Source organism: Rhinolophus hipposideros (genome assembly GCF_964194185.1).
Source record: "Rhinolophus hipposideros genome assembly, chromosome: 10".
Classification (NCBI taxonomy): domain Eukaryota; kingdom Metazoa; phylum Chordata; class Mammalia; order Chiroptera; family Rhinolophidae; genus Rhinolophus; species Rhinolophus hipposideros.
In genome coordinates this window covers 11,704,985-11,722,879 of record NC_138056.1, presented here as the reverse complement: position 1 = coordinate 11,722,879, position 17,895 = coordinate 11,704,985, and the positions used below count along the sequence as shown (strand labels likewise).

The following is a 17,895-nucleotide window of genomic DNA, read 5'->3' as shown; positions in this document are numbered from 1 at the left end:
TTAAGAGCATTTTGTCCTCTGTTTTGCGATTGCTTTCCTTAAAGCTCCTTTCACATCCTGGTTTCTTAGGCTGTAGATCAGGGGGTTGAACATGGGTGTGATCACAGTGTAGAACACGGCAATTATCTTGCCCCCAGCCCGGGAGGACTTGGACTGGGGTCTCATGTACATAAAGATGGCAGTTCCATAGAATAAGGCCACTACTGTCAGGTGGGAGGCACAGGTGGACAGGGCCTTGTGTCTCCCAGAGGCTGACTGTATCCTGAGAAGTGATAGAAGGATTCGGGCATAGGAAACAACAATGAGAAGAAAAGGAATGAAGACAATGATGATACTGAAGATAAAAACGACCATCTCTGTGAATGAGGTGTCCGTGCAAGCCAACCTCAGGATGGAAGGTACCTCACAAAAGAAGTGATTCAGGACATTGGGCCCACAGTAGGGCAAACTCAAGGTGAGGACATTGATAACCATGGAATTCAGGAAGCTACTGGACCAAGAAATGGCTGCCAGTTGGACGCAGGTGCTTCGGCTCATGATGACAGTATAATGAAGAGGATGACAAATGGCTACATATCTATCATAAGCCATGACGCCAAGGAGTACACATTCAATCATTCCAAAGGAGAGAGAGAAGTACATCTGAGTGGCACAGCTGGAGAATGGGATGGTCTTCTTTTTTCCCACCAGGTTGGACAGCATTTGTGGGACATTGGTGGATATGTAGCAGATATCCAGAAAGGATAAATTAGTGAGAAAAAAGTACATGGGGGTTTGAAGGCGAGGTTCTATCTGGATAACAGTGATAATAATAATATTCCCAGCCACTGTTAATAAATAGAAGAACAAGAACATAATAAAAAGAATGAGCTGCATCTCTGGCTGCGATGAGAGCCCCAGGAACACAAATTCAGTCACAGTGAAGTTTGCTTTTACCACATCCATTTTTTCAGGCCACCTAGCTCTCCACTTCAGGCCACCAAGCTATCCACTCACCTGAAGACACAATCAAATGCCCTATATGTCACAGCAGTGAAAATTTAAGGTACAAGTAAGAACGAGAAGAAGTCTTGTTCTGAGATTGTATCTTGAGTATCTGAGTTGTACTACAAATGGAAAGCTTTTCTTCTGCTTTTAGAGGGAATATTCTCCTGATAAGATTAAGAATTTCAAATTCAAATACTGTATACAGTTAAGCAGAAAGTCTTCTCTTTTCTCTAAGGACATGTTTTTTGTTTTGTTTTGTTTTTTGCTTATTCGTAGTCTTTCCGAACTCTATTCTTCAAAGCCTTGCTCTGGCCTTACTTCTTCTAAAAGACCCAACCATGCCTTTGTTCATGTCTAACAGTACAACAGCATAACGCACCACTCAAGTAAAAAACAGTGAAGGGCATTGCTTCATGTACTACCCACTAACGTATAAGTAAATCTAGGAACAGTAGCCTGTGTTGTTACTATGCCAACTGATGTACCTCTGGTGCTTAGACACCCTGCTTCCCTAAAGAACAAAAACTGCCCACCACCAACACAAACCAGTCATGGAGCACACTAATCACCATTTCTCCCATCATCACCACTGCCATACTTGGGGTCTTGAGTGGTTTCATTATGTACAAAAGGAGAACAATGATAGAACCAATTCTGTGAGGATTTGAGGATTACATTAAATAATGTGTATAAAGAATTAAGACAATGGTCACACATTATAGAAAGTGATCCACAAATACGTACCACCTAATATTAACAGCCCTAATCACATACACTGATGCTACATTGATCTGGAATTTACTTCATTAATAATAACCATTTCAGAGAAATAATATTAATAAAATTATAGTAATAAATTAATTAATGTTATGTATTAAATTATATAATGTTAACATATTATATATTTAAAAATCTGATTAATAAGTTAAATCCAGACAAGTTGAAGTTATTAGGTCTATTAATTTATCACTCCTTACCCTCTTTAGCTTATACACAGAGTTAGTACGTTTGGTTAACTGACTTCCAGTCTGGAGCAGATGAAAAGCAGTGATCTAGAGAGATACGGGATAATGAAAAGTCCTGGAGGGAGGCAGTTACAATGACAGGAAGAAGCTGCCTATCATTCTTCCACTCACTCGTTCATTTCTCTCTCTCTCTCTCTCTCTCTCTCTCTCTCTCTCTCTCTCTCTCTCTCTCTCTCTCCTCCCCTCCCTCTCCCCGCCCCCGTCTCTCTCTCCCTCTCTCCCTCTGTCTTTCTTTTTCTGTTTTTTTTCTTCCTTTCTTCCTCTCAAAGATATCTTTTTGATAACCTAATATGTACCAGATGCTTGTCATACGCTGGTAAACACAACAGATATTTTCAATGCTCTCGCAGAGCTTATAGTCCAGTGGAAAGTTGTGAGGAAGGAAACAGATGAATTCCTGAAAGAATGAAGAATCTTATCAAGAAGACGTTTAAGAACCAAGGAGTTAAAAAAAAAAAATAAAAAATAAAAAATAAATAAAAAAAAGAACCAAGGAGTTGCAGGTCATGAAAAAGATCACTTTATGCAAAACATCCTTTTCCAAATAATATTGATTTGTATGCGATACATTTTAGAAGGCTTTCTTATATTTCGATTTAAATCAGGGCTTTTCAAATCAAATGATTCTGTGAACTGGTAAACTAAATTATGCAGAATATGAAGTCCAGGGGAAAAGGTGGCATAGGCCTGGAAAGAGAAGAGAGAAATTAAGTCACAGTCCTGTTTTCATCAGGTTAGCAGGAAAGGAGTGAGCAGGAGAGGTTACAGAGTTCCCTCTCAGGCACTCCAAACAGCGTTTAGAAAGTTCTGCTGCAAACAAGAAATGTTTGGGTGATTTTTAGGAGTGATTATAACAAATGACATTTGCAGTGAGTTTCTCAGTTGACAACAAGATTACACACAATCAGGAAATCAAACAACTGGTGGCGAAATGCCGGGACCTGCCATTGGAGAGCGCCAATTGTGTACATGCCTTGCTCCACCACTCACCAGCTGACAGGCTTTGCTGGCGTGATAATTCACGCCACCAACCTGTGCCTAACTTTCCTTATCGGTTGGAGAGGGACACGAATGACATCCTCATAGAGTTGATGGACGTGGTAAATGAGATAATGCATGTACGGCACCAAAAACAGAGTTAGACATACATATTTATATATAGTATTAATACATGTTTGTTATTATGATGACCCAGGTAATCCTCATTAGAGGATCTTTGTAAAGTATACAGTACAGGAATTATTGACATTCCTCACTCCCCCAGATGACAGTGAGACTAAGTCTTTCAGACAGTAAACAATTTGTCCCAAATCACGAGGAATTACTAAATATACACTTGTATGTAAGTATCTACAACACACATGTATACAATATATTTATATCTATATCAATAGTAACGAAATCACACCAAAAATAATGTCTTTGTCCCATAAGCATGCATGTATACATAGAATTGTGTTCACTTAAAGGAACATAAATATTTTGCTTCAATGTCTACATGTTGTCTATATTTTGAAGACTCAATAAAATATGATAGTTCCCTAATCCCTCTTAATGCACAGTGGCCTCAAAGAACATTTTTAGTTCCGTTATGGCTTCAACTACTGAAAACCAGCTAGAACACATTCAACTGTCAGTTTTTCAGGATACAAAACGTCTGCTCCTGTCAGAACTCACAGTTACATCTTCATCATAAGGAAAAGAGGACTACGGGGACTTTTGTAAGTAAATATAACATCTATAGTATGAAGCAAACTCACAAGTTAAATATGGGGTTGCAAAGCCCTGGACACTTTGTACTTATCTGTAGATTCTATCTTGACATCTCAATCAAGCAAGCCATCTCCTAGTTAACTGTACACTCGCCATTCTCCCACCTAAGGCAAAAGCCACTCTTGCCAAATGCCTTCCACTTTGTCTGCCTGGAAAACTCCTATTCAATTTCTGAAACTCTCCCTAGTTCACCCAAACAGAGTAATCAGAGTCTCCTTTGCTGAACGATTTCTACCCTTAGAATACACTTTTGTGTGTGTGTGTGTGTGTGTGTGTGTGTGTGTGTGTGTGTGAATAAAAATGCATTAGTCAAAAAAATGCATTAATCTTTCTCTCCAATTGACTGGGTTTCCAGGTATCCTGTCGTATTTGTTTATGTTTCTCCTGTCCCTAGCACATAATAAACACTATTAAATGTTCATGAAACTCAAATAAATCCTTCCTATTTCTACTTTTCTTAAGTCTTGAGCTCAGATTAAGAATAAATTCACTCTCATGGTAGCTATACTTTATTTAAAGTATATAGTCAAACATTCATTTACTCCCTATTAGGTTTTTTTGTTTGTTTGTTTTGTTTTGTTTTGTTTCTGAACAACATGGTCTAATGCTCAAAAAATCATCTAATTCAGTTTGGAGAAAAAAATAATAGAAAAACCGTTGGTGTGGCTTGATGCCAAGAAGGTACAATGCGTACCAAGAAGGTACTTACACTTTCCTCAAGGTCAGGTTATTTGGGCATCATATAAACAGAACATATTAGACATTTTATGTCTTATATGGATAAATGACTCATCTTTCTGTTCTGCAAGTCACAGAAAGAAATTTAAAATATGTTTTACATCAAACTAAAAAGGCTGATGTTTCTTCATAAATTCTGGATTTTTAAAAGTCAACCCTTTAATTTAAACCACTTATATATCTGAACACATCATTTTTTCCAATGTGTGATTAAGTTGTTTATTAAGTTTGGTAGATAGAACTAACAGATAGCAGTAATATTGTTGGTCGTAGGGAGTACCTCATTTTCCAATGATAATTTTGCAAGAGACTGTAGTGTAGGGGTAAAAGCATAAACTCTGGACATGACAACCTGCATATGAATTCTGACCCCACTGTTTCTCTGCTGGGTCACGTAGGTAAGTTTCTAAGCTTCACTAAATCTCATGTTTTTCCCATGTTAAGTGGGAACTATATTAGTACTTAATTCATAGGATTATCTTGATGATTACATTAGAAAGTGCATCTAGAAGTTTTAGCACAATATCTGACACATAGTAAGAACTTATTAGGTTGGTGCAAAAGTAATTACAATTTACAAGGTTAAAAACAATTGCAAAAATCACAATTACTTTTGCACCAAGCTAATAATAAGTTATAGCTAACAATATTACATAAACTCCAGGTTTACTCACTTTACTTGGGTTCTAAGAGAAGGACTATTAAACACAACCATATTAAAGTATGTGACATATCACTACAGAGACGTTTAGAGACTGCACGAACTCATACAAACCCTATGTGTGTTTACTATTTTCAAAATCTGTGATGTCTCCTTATTAGTTATCGCTTCATCAATTAACAAAATGTATTGTTATAAAATTAATTTAAGGACTAAGAAGTTTAAGGACTAAGAAAATTAAAAATATCATCATAATTTTATTCCCCATCCAGTTAAGAGATAACTTTAAGAAGGCCTACCAGGAAGCCCATAAACATTTTTCTAATGTGTCTATCATCAAGTTATGAAAATTATGCTAGAAAATGAATGATCATTTAAAAAACAAAAATAAAAAAACACTGCTTAGAGTGCTTACAAATGGCACTGCAGGTGATAATTTACCACTTAATATGAATTAGTTTTACAAATCTTCTTGAACAAATATTTGGGATCTGGAGGAGAAAGAAGAAAATATGAAAAGAGGGGCTCCTGAAAGGCCATGCTCTAAGAGAAGGTCACCCCCAACATCATCCAGAACGTCATGATGGAAAAGGTCATAACAAAAGTTAACAAATTTTGAACTTCAGTAGAGACAAATAAACCACCTCCCCTATCCCACCCCAGAAAAAAAGCTTTTTCTATGGAAAAGAAAACAATCACCAAAAAAAAAAAAAAAGAGGTATTAATTGCTACCTACTATAATTCTCCGTTTCATGCCAAGCATTTTTAGGTACTTTGCTGATAATAAATTCCATCCTCACAATAACTCCAAAAAACATTTATATCCATTTTAAAGATGACAGAATTGATGATCAGAGAGGCTATACAACTTTCTCAAAGTCAGAGTATTTAGCAGAGCCATAATTTATACTAGAGTTTACCTAATTCCAAAATGTTCTTAAGTTAAATAATTGATGGTTTTATTTTACTATTACTATTTTTTTTATATCTCAATAGTCAATTGCAAACATAGACATAGCAGACAAAACATACCCTAAGGCCATAAGTGATATATAGAAATAATGTGCTTCATACCTGTCCTCACCACATACTCATGCAAACAATTACTAACAGAAAACAAAACAGACATGATATCCATGTACAAAAAAAATACAATTCCATGGAGATGAAATAAATCTTTAGCTATGGTAACTACAAATAAGATACATACTGTTATAATCCAACTCAGCCCTTTTATAGAATAAACATGAAGATCACGAATGCATACACAGTGGAATCCCTAAGTCATCCGAGTATTCTCATTTTAAAACCTGAGGCTGAATTTTAGATTCTTGCGGGATAATGTCCCAGATCAGTAATTACAATTTAATTATTTGTTCTGAAGGATTCTTGGTGGATGTGTTTGTTGGTTGTTCCCGTTTTTTCTCCACCCTGCATCTGAACCTTTATCATGGCTAAACGTTTCATGCCTCCCACGTGTCCAGAGTGCCTTCATCCTTCTCTATTGCCTAATACAGGTTATCATGAAAACGGGTGTGTATTCATCATAAGAACAGCAAAACCTAAAATGCAGACTTGAGAGATCATACATAGAGTCATTTCCTAGAATCAACTAGATTTTAGAGATCGTTATGACTCTCGTCTATACTCTCAATTATCCGTATAGCAAGTTTGAACCCTAGGTTCTCTTCTCTCTAATCATAGCAAACTCTGAAACCATCTACTATTGCTTAGCAACCAAACATAAACTGTTCATAAGAAAACAGTAAGGTCAGGAAAGTCTTGGGAGTTCAAACATACCATTTCACTTTCATGAGCTTCAGTTTATTCGTCTTTAAAACAGCCATAAAATATCTAGACCTCTACATTGTTCCCTTGTTTTGGAGCTAAGGAGAATAAAAGAAGGAAGAAAGGTAGGAAAAGAGGAAGAGAGGAAAGTAAAAGGTTAACATTAATTAAGGCCCTTTAATGTACACAGAGCCAGACAAGCCACCTAATACCCCCACATCATAATATCACTTCATCTGGTGATTCTCAAATCTTAAATGCACTATAGTTGGTTGTTGCAGTTTGTTTGTTTGTTTGTTTGTTTGTTTGTTTTTAATATCAATGCCCAAGCCTTATCCTGAGTCAATTAAATCAACTCAGGAAAAGATATTTTTAAATTCCCCAGGTGAGCCCTTGAAGCCTTATTTTTCCAATATTTTTACTAGGGAAAAAAAAAAGATACATTTGTGGATTGAGCTAAGCCTCAAATATTCATCCTCTTAAGAAGTTTTGTTATTACGTCCACTTTTTTCCCTACTATATTCCAAATTTTAAGAATTGTTGTGTGAACACAATCTAAAAAGTATCACATCTATCTAAACCTTTTTGGAATGTCCAGTTCTACTTTATGTTGATAAAGCTGGAGTTTTCCAGAATTAGATGCCCCCAGGTGTTGTCTCCTCAGAGTTCACTGACTCTGGATTGTAATGGAAGCTACTACAGACAGAGAAGTCTCCACTGGACTCAAATCCGAAAAGGACAGATCACTTGCCTAGGTTTGACTAGTTCATAAGTCATATGAAAAGCACTTAAAGGTTTTTCACATTTATATATATGTTGTCTAGGGACATGGTCAGCACAAGGACATATTACATATTATTAAAATTCCCATACTACTCAAAGCAAGCTACAAACTCCACGTAAGCCCTATCAAAATTCCAATGGTATTTTTCCCGGACATAGGAAAAAAAACAATTATAAAATGTATACAGAACCACAAAAAACCATGAACAGTCAAAGTAATCTTGAACAAGAACAAAGTTGGAGACATCAAACTTGCTGATTTCAAACTATATTGCAAAGCTACAGTAATCAAAAGAGTATGATGTTGGTATAAAAATAGACATACACACCAATGGAACAGAATAGAGAACCCAGAAATAACCCCAGGAATGTATGGTCAACTGATCTTCAACAAAGATTGTGCCATTTTCCCCGTTGTGCCAAGAAAACAATGGGGAAAGGTAGTCTCTTCAATAAATATTGCTGGGACAACTGGATATCCACATGCAAAAGAGTGAAATTGGACCCTTATCACACACATATACAGAAATCAACTCATATATACCTATGTAATCTTGAAAAAAAAGTAGGTAGGGGGCAAAGTTTGCAGGATCTTCTAGATGAGTGCTTTTCAAACTTGAATATGCATATGAATCACATACGTTTCTTGTTAAAATGCAGATTCTAATTCAGTAGTTCTGAGGCAGGGCCAGAGTCTTCCCTTGTAACAAGCTCTGGGTAGTGAACAAACAACGTAATATACAGATGACGTGTTATAGAAATGTACACTTGAAACCTGTGTGACTTCATTAACCAATGTCACCAATATGTTTCTTTTTTTTTTTTTTTAAGATACCAGACATGTTCATCTGCTAGCTTTTGAACCATACTTTAAGTAATACAGTTTTAGATCATGGTAAGGAGGTTCGATTTTATTCTGATTATAATATCTGAGGATTTTAAGCAGTAATATATTATGATCTGATTTATGATTTTAAATTGCCTTGGCTGTCATGAAGCAGACTTTAGGAAACAAAAAACAGAACAGTGGCAGCAGTTAGGTCAGAAAAGTTGGTGGTGCCTGTGATTAGAATTGTCTTGAAGATGGCTAAAAGGAGATGCAAAAATAAAAGCGAAACCAATTCTGTTGCGTTCATACGTAGCCTCCCCCCTTGCTGCCGCCAATTTGGAATGTGCCCACTGTCCGAGTACAGAGCTTCCCAGGGAAAGGAGCTTACCAACATTCTCAATGCGCATGTTTGTCCACCTAATCACTGAATGTCCTTTCTGTAATCAGTGCCCCCTAGTGGACAGGTATAATGGAACATGAATATCTTCATTGTCCTTTCCAGGAGATCCATCCGTACACCTCTCCCGACTTCCTTGTCACTCATTTTGCTGTTTTATTCTAAGTCCCTGATCAGTCAATCTATTAGTTACAGCTCATGAAACAGTGTAGAGACACACCTCAGACCACACCTCTATCCATACTAAAAATAAGACAACCCATTATGTCCCGTGATATTCTGTGTGTGCACATTTTGGACCTAAATTTGTATCCCTAGTACTATTGCCTGTCTAAAAGAATCAGGAATTCTGAGAGGGTAGCTCAGTCAGTGTTTTTTGAGTGAGAAAATATATGTGCCTGAAATAGTCTGTTGTGTCTAGAAAACGTGGATGCCTCTACAAATGATGGGGGGCAGGGACAAAAGGAACCAACTTAAAGAGTCTCATGTTGGTGAAGTTGTGACATTCTGAGTATCAAAAAAAAAATCAAGATAACAACCAAAATAATATATTTTTAATTGTAATACATTGAACTAGTGAAAGCCAAGAGTAAAAATAAAATGTAAAATAAAAGAGGGGTAAATACAATAGATTATTTCATTTTGATTCGATTTTAAAGGTAGTGATATGATTAAGTAAATAGAGTGTATAAAAATATACAAAAATTTTAAAAAATATAGATATGCCATGTCTATTGGTAAAAGCAGCAAATAAGAAGTGTAAAGAACTATAATTTTCAAGTAGTTCTAGTAAAATTAGGTTTACAAAGATCAGATAGGAATAATAACCACTGATGACCACTACTACTAGTAGTAGTCAGTAACAGTTATCATACAGAATAAGCAAGTTGAGACAGAATAATTCTAATATTCTGAATTAGATCACAGTTCCCAAATGAAAAATTAATTATGAGACTCAATATCAGAGACTCAATTTCTGATATGATGGATGAAGATTGAGTACACTTATTAATTAGAATAAAGTTATTACAATATTAAATTATTCTTGAACAAGTCTCATGTATTAAATTAATATGTATATATAACACTAATATAAAATGGGTTATGTAATGCAAGCTGAGAATTGAAAAAATAATTTCAGAGGGAGAGACTGTTTGGCAAAGAAACACAAACTTTTATTTAAAATAGTGGATATAAAAACTCATATTAACATTAAAAGTTTAACTATAAAAAAGAAAAATTAACCATTTGACGTTTTGCTCCTGTTTTACTTACTTTAAGAAAACTGTTCTATTTTCCAGATAAGAAATCACTGCTAGACTGAGATTTTTTTTTTTCATTTTTATCTTGTAAAGTTACCTCAACTCCAGGAAAGGTCCAAATAATATTACTAAAACACAAAACGATGACAAATAAGCATATAAATAATCTAAGGAAGTTATAACACTACATATAGACATACTAAGGAAAGTAATTAAGTCTATGGTATTGATATTAACACATTTTGTTATCATTGTTTTGCAATGTTTTGTCTTCCATAAGTATTCAAACAGTTCAGAAGAATCAATTACACTGAATGTTTAGTTATAGTAAAAATTCCTAAGGTTCTTAAGGAAACACAAGTTCCTGAATTCTACATGGGTGCATCTGGGTGGATAAATTTGGCTTGATTAATCCTTACATTTCATTCTCCTAAAAGTGGTTTACCACTTTTAGAACCCAATCCCATATGTGCTTCCCAAATTCCTGCCAATACAGACTGGTGAGATCTGAAAACTTTTCTAGTGTGTATTTCCTCTAAGAGCGAGTCTTTGATTTCTTCCTCTGGGCTAGTGATACTTAGCTTTCACTGTAGAGGGTGGGTGCTGAGGTGAATTATGGGAGCTCGTAAGGCAACTCCCTAAATGGAGTCATTGGAAGACTTTTGTGCAGGGGAAAGCTGATTCCCTCAAGAGGGGGAAGCTAGGGACAGTCCTTCGAACGAGGATGGTTTGCCCAATATTCCTATTCTATTCTTTTATGGTCCCAAGTCTTCACTCCATAAATTCTTTTAGCTTACCATAAAACCTCTGACCATGTTAGGCATTTAGTTGGTATTGTTTTTCTGTAGTCCTTACAATCAGGCCCTGGATCAGACCTCAACCACACCTTTTCTAAAGGATCAAAGGAGATGTGAAACTTCTTCAAACCTATAGTTGAGGCTTCCCAACTTCCCTTTCGTGTTCACAGTAGGATAATCAGAGTTTTCAATTCAAAAGACCTCGTGATTTTTATAACCAAAGTTATTGCTATTTCAAAGTTTTTGATATTTCAATGCTTTGGTCTCTTACTGCACTTCATGCTAAGATATTATTGGTGATCATTTAAATTATCACGATGCCACTACATACCATGGTTTATCAGTGTCCCATTTCCCTGGCAAGTGACATATTGGCACATTTTTAAATATGTGAGCAAACTAATTTCAGAGACCTAGGTCAAAGCTTTGATTCTAGGGCTCCTCCTAATAGTTATGAATATATCAGTCAGAGTGCTGTCAGAAAACAGATGGCCCACTCAGACCAGCCAATTTAAGAAGAATTTAATAAAGGGACTATTTAAAAAGATGTGAGCAAAGTACGGGAAAACCATAGAGGGTAGATTACTCCTTTGACACAGCACGGTGCTACATCTAGGCCTCAAGGGAAAAGGGGGGAGAACATTTCCAGAACCCAGAGAAAGAAGGAGGGAGATTGTGTGACAAAGGGACCCAGACAGAAACGTTGGCCTCGGTTTAGGGGTAAATGTGGCCTTCCCTGACCCTGCAGGGATAGATTCCAGAAAGAGATATTTTGAACTTAGGCTTTTTTCTCCATTCAGGTCCTCTGCTATTGGCCAAATTAGTTGACACAACTCGTACAGGTTGGTCTCCTGGAGTAGAGAGCAGGATGGAAAGGGTTGGCAGTTAATCTAGAGGATCAAATGGAAGATACCCAGCACCCTATAGGAATATCAGTGCCTATGTGTTTATCAATATCAAATATACATATATAGATACATATCTGCTATAAATATATTTGGATTCAGCAAAACTCAATGCAGGATATAAAAGAAAATTGTGATTGAATACATCTATCCCTGAGGAATGGCAGTCTTAAACAAAACCCTTCTGTGTCTTATTAAATAAGATTGACCTGATATTGTCAATACTTGGTTACCATCTAAAGTGTGTGGTATATATGGGTAATTGCTCCCATCATATCTCTGACCATTTTGCACTGCAATCTGGCTTTCTGGCTGCTTCGTGGGGTTTTTTTTGTTTTTTTTTTCAGTTGGATACTCACAGGTTTAAATTTCAGCAGAAGCTAACTCATCACATGCTATTTACAATCTCTATTTATATGACTCTGTGCCGCAGAAAATTAATCTCTTAGTGCTTTGCCCTCTTCCTGTCCTTCATTCCATGATGCCATCTGTGATCATTTAAGTACGTTTGATGGCACTGGGTGCCACAGATTACCAGTGCCTCATTTCCCACCATGATGGGTTTATACATCTAATCTTCAAATATGTAAACAATCCAATTCTATTTGAAGGATTATCTCCCGGAAGTACTTCTAGGACCAGTATGATGTAATGAACCTGGCAGGTAGCTCATGGCCCCTTAAACTGGTGAATTTGGGGAAGGTTTAATAAAGGGATTATTACAAAGCAATGTGTGTGGTATAGGGAATTCCCAAGGAATAGTGTAAACATTCTAGGATGAATAACTTCTGAGACCTATTACCTCCCTTACCCTTGAAGGTACAAGAAGAGAGAGAGGTTATGAGTCTTGGAGGGAGAGCTTTGAAAGAGAGTCACCTGCCAGAATCTATGGTCTTGGTCCCGGGATGCAGCCAGCGGTGGCATTTCTGCAGGTAAGGAGCCTGAAGGAAACCGCTCTGACCACTCTCTTCCCTGCCAGTGACAACCTCTGGTTAAAGCCATTAAGTAGATAGAGAGCAAAGGAGCCCACTGATGCAGTAAATACAGCTGGGTATCATCCTGGGGCAAAGAGAAGGTTAAAACTGTAGCGAATGGATTTGGAAGGACAAAAGAAACATATTCAACATAGAACAAAAATATTAGTATCGTTGGACGTATGCGCTTTAATATGCATATGAGTAATGTAGTATACATAATACATGAGCATGCATATGCTTAGGTTAGTTCTACACAACTCAAGAGAGGAGAATGCAAATTATGGCTGATTACATTTTCACCTGGACATAGTAGTCTCAAAAATGTTTTCTGCATCATGAAATAATACCCAATTTGTCAATATACAATTTTGTTTAATTGCCTTGTTAGTTATTTCCCAAGCTGTAAAATCCTGAGAGGCTGGAGGAATCTACAACCCTTGGGAGCCACAAGCTGATATAAAGAATTCTGGGATAGGCAGATTTGAATTCTGTTGAAGTGATGTTGTTGCTAAGAATTTTAGGTAAATTGCCTAATTCAGATGTTATAGGTACATGAAAATTTTGCTTGTTCCTCACAACCAGGTCCCAAGTTCGTTTATGTACTAATATAATCATACTAATGATGTGATAAGGACTAAGAAAGGGCCTCTTTTGAAATATCTCCACCATCTTTCTATTGAAGTTTCTGAAACTGCTGAGAGTTCACAAGGAGAAGTAATATTTCTCACTATTAGAGACGGAAAAAAAAAAGAGCAATTAATATTACAGAACAGGACAATTTCTAACACTGTCTCATATAAAAAATCAGCTGGGAACATTCCTTATTAATAAAAACAAAACAAAAATCTATCTTAACATGCACCATGTTACACTTATAAAGACTGAAGGAAAAGAGTAAGAGGCTGTAATGGAAAAACACAGAGGAGCTATAACTTAGATTAGAGAATTAGTGTGATTCTCTGAGTAGAAGTGACACTTAAGCAGTATATGAAAAACAAGTAGAGTTATCCATATAAATATGGTAGGAAAAGAATTCTCCTAAAGAAGAATACATTAGGACATTAGAATAGCGATAACTAGAGCTAGAGGAAGACAGTTGGTTTGAATATATTTCCATATACTTGGAGAAGGGGAACAATTCAGGAAATCTATAATTATCATTTGCTTCCAGCTGTTCTCCTCCTAATCCCCTTTCAATAAATTTTGCATCATAAGTATTTACAAAATAATTTTAAAAATAGAACGTATTCAGGTCTCATACTAGGAAATGACTATCTTAAAAGGTGACTTGTGGTTTGAGACACGTTATATAATGAAGAGTCATTTGAAGGCAAAATATGACTGGGAAAGAAACTATTAGTCTTTCTAGATAAAAGTAAAAATAATATATTTCCCTTTGTCATACTTAAGCCAAAGTGTTAATAATTCCAAGTAAAATAGTGTTGGAAAATTTCACAAGACTGACAATTAACAATGTTAATTGTATATAATCTTTGACCTAACTATCTTACATTTAGAAATCTATGCTATAGAAATGTAATTACGAGATACAAATTGCAACATCATTTGTAGGGAGAGTAAACAACCTGAATTTGTATCAGTAGGAGAAACATACATTCTTTGTATGAAATGTTGTGCTACAAAAAACTATAAAACATAGTTTTATACAGATATATTTATGACAATATATAGTATACTTTTCAAGTCATTTATTTGCATTGTGTCATTGTTAGCTTAGCATTTTGCTATCATTTCAAAGTTTTAAATTAAGAGAAAACTTACCACCATGCATAAAAATTACAGACTGGGAGATAGGAAAAAATGCAGCACAGATTTGCTGAGAAGACCTCCTTTTTACTTAGGTTTTGACAAAGATTTCCTTCACCAATGTGTAGAAATGCCTCATGAAATCAGAGAATGTTAGAACATAGAGTAGCCTTAAGACAAGACATTGTGCCCATCCAGCTCAATTTATTCATTTACTGATATATTCATTAATTTGTTAGTTTTGACACAGATTGCAGCTTTTCAAACGTGAACTTTAATTACCAAATTAAATACATTTGTTGTAAAATAAGTCCAACAACTTAGAAGAGTATGAACAAACCCCTATGCTATATCCAACGTTAGCAGTGTGGCCTGTAGCCTTCCACATTTCTTTCTATGATCATGTACATATGTACGTACTAATATAGTTTACACTTTAGGTAGGTTTTACCCCCACCTTTTTCCTTTTCTTTTTACTAAGTGTGATCAGTTCTACAGATTAAACTTTGACTTGACTTTTTCTATCGATGATTGTATCAGAGAGCTTCCTCCAAACCAAAGCATGAATATCTAACTTATTCTTTTTATAATTAGCTGCACAACATTTCATAGAAAGCAAGTATGTTTCTCCTACTGATAGCGAGTCAGGTTGTTTCTTTTATTCCCTCTACAAAACATGCTGCAACATTTGTGTCTGGTGTTTATATTTCTATGGCATAGATTTCCAAATGTAAGATAGCGAGGTCAAAGAGTAATGTGCATTTTAAGAAAATTCATCAGATTACAAATTACTTTCTGAAAATGTAGCTATTCACACTTAGCTACAATAGCTATGTATAAAATTGCTGTCCATATCCAAATGATAACCTTACCAGCCTTGCATGTAATCTTTTTAATGTTTGCTAATCTGATAGATGAAAAAAGTTTCATTTCTCTGCTGCTTCATGTGTGTGTGTATATGCCCGTGTGTGTGCATGTGTGTATTTCAACACTTTCCTATTGGGACAGTAACTCCTTGTGAATCACTTGTTTTGCAATTTTTCTCTCATTTTCCATTGTTCAACTTTTAACAAGGTTTATGAAAACTTTATCAATGAACTCTGTTCGTCTTACCCTTATAACATTTGCTTTTCTGGTCTGGAATAAAATGTCTTCCCACATATAAAAATATGTTAAACTTCTCCTGAATTTTCTTCTGGCATAAGTGATATTTATACCTCTAATATATCTGGAATTTCTTTCGTATTCTGCACCATTTCACAAAGCAGAAGACTGCAGAAAAAGCAATATAAACAGTACTTCCAGGATACAAGTGACCTGGTAACTGGCAGACTCGGGAATGAAAGAGAGCTTCTAATTCTCAGCTTCTAGTTCTTTTCACCATTCATTATTGAATCGCATCATTGCATCACTGGGGCGGCACAATTACAATGCTATTTTACCTATGTTTCAGAATTTTTTTTGTCTCAAACTTGCTCCTGAATGCATTTTTCACCTCCTTGTTCCTCAAGCTATAGATGACGGGGTTCAGCATGGGGATGACCACCGTATAAAATAGGGAAATCACTTTATTGATATCTAGGGAGGAACCTGAGCCAGGCCGAACATAGATAAAGAAAAGAGTCCCATACAGAATGCAGATGGCTGCCAGGTGAGAAGAACAAGTGGAGAAAGCTTTCTGCCTCCCATCAGCAGTCTGGATTTTCAAGATGGCCACTAGGATACAAACATAAGAGGTCGTGATGATCAGGCCACTGAGTACTCCTATAGCTCCAGCCAAAATGAAAAGCACTAACTTATTGGTCCAAGTGTCTGCACATGCTAGGGAAAGCAGTGGTGAAATATCACAGAAGAAATGATTGATGATATTGGGGCCACAGAAGGGTAAGCCAAATGTGAGAATTGTATGAGTCATGGTGCTTACAAGAGCTATGACATAAGGCCCTACCACCAGCTGCACACAGACCCGCTGGGACATAATGAGTGTATACAACAAGGGCTTACAGATGGCCACATACCGGTCATATGCCATGGAAGCCAGAAGGAAACATTCCGTTGCCACAAAAAGACCAAAAAACCACATCTGTGCAGCACAACCGGTGAAAGAGATGCCTCTTTTCTCTGCAAAGATATCGCACAGCATCTTGGGAGCAATGGAAGAAGAGGAACAAATGTCTACAAAGGACAAGTGGCTAAGGAAAAAGTACATAGGTGTGTGGAGTCTGGAGTCCATCCATATGAGGGTGATCATCCCCAAGTTACCCCCCAGTGTGACAACATAGATGAAGAGAAGCATGACAAAGAGGATAATCTGCTGATGGACATGATCTGTGAGGCCCAAGAAAAGAAACTCAGTCACTGTCGTCTGATTCTTGCCTTCCATTGGTCAGTTGCAGTCTGTTATAGGAAAGAATTTTTATTATGAAAATAACCTATAATTAACAATGACAAATAATATTTTAAGCCAATGACAGATTATCTAACTGGGTCATTAACAGATAATTATTGAAAAAGTGTTCAACTGGAAAATAATACTTCTAGATACTATATCTAAACAGTTGTGCAAAAAATCTCACTTAAACTTGGGCAATTCGCCCTTCATTTCTTTGGATTTGCTACTCTCTCCCATAAAAGGAGTCCACCTATATTATCTAAAATTCCTTCAAGTTATATATGAGAATTTGTCTTCATGAATCATTTTACTGGGTGATGGAATAATAAAACCCACGTAGTAAAACCTTTTCTGGGAACACTATAAAAACCAATGAGATATTCAGATCCTGATATCAGCCATTGGTTAAAACTAAGCAGGGGAATTCCTACTCTTACTGATCAGTACCATTCTAATAGTATTAAGATACAGTTCATATGTGTTTATCAGTCTAACGCACAGATAACAAGTTACTCATATAAAGGAATATGATACCCTGGAAGAAACGGTGAGGTCTTACCTTGGAGATCACGTGATCTGACAAATGTTGGACTGCAACTTGTCGTGGAAATCACATAAAATAATGTACCAAATAATGCACCAAAATAATGTAGAATTATTTTATGTGATTTCTCATATTTTTATAAACTCCTTTTAAGGAACTTATCCTGAAATCTCTCAGGCAATATCAATTATAGTAATAAAGTTTGTAAAATATTAAATGTGCAATATTTTATGCAGGGAACACCCTCAAGAAAATGTTACTTTCTGACTC

At 36.1% G+C, this 17,895-nt stretch overlaps 1 protein-coding gene across 1 annotated transcript; it reads right to left on the bottom strand.

Moving 5' to 3' along the window:
* On the bottom strand, positions 1-17,072 carry LOC308503348 (uncharacterized protein; the record flags this gene model as incomplete). Its single annotated transcript, XM_081062670.1, has 3 exons — positions 1-984; positions 15,907-15,961; positions 16,132-17,072. 3 exons carry the CDS (start codon positions 17,070-17,072, stop codon positions 1-3), a joined length of 1,980 nt encoding a protein of 659 aa, XP_080918796.1.
* Positions 17,073-17,895: the final 823 nt, after the last annotated feature.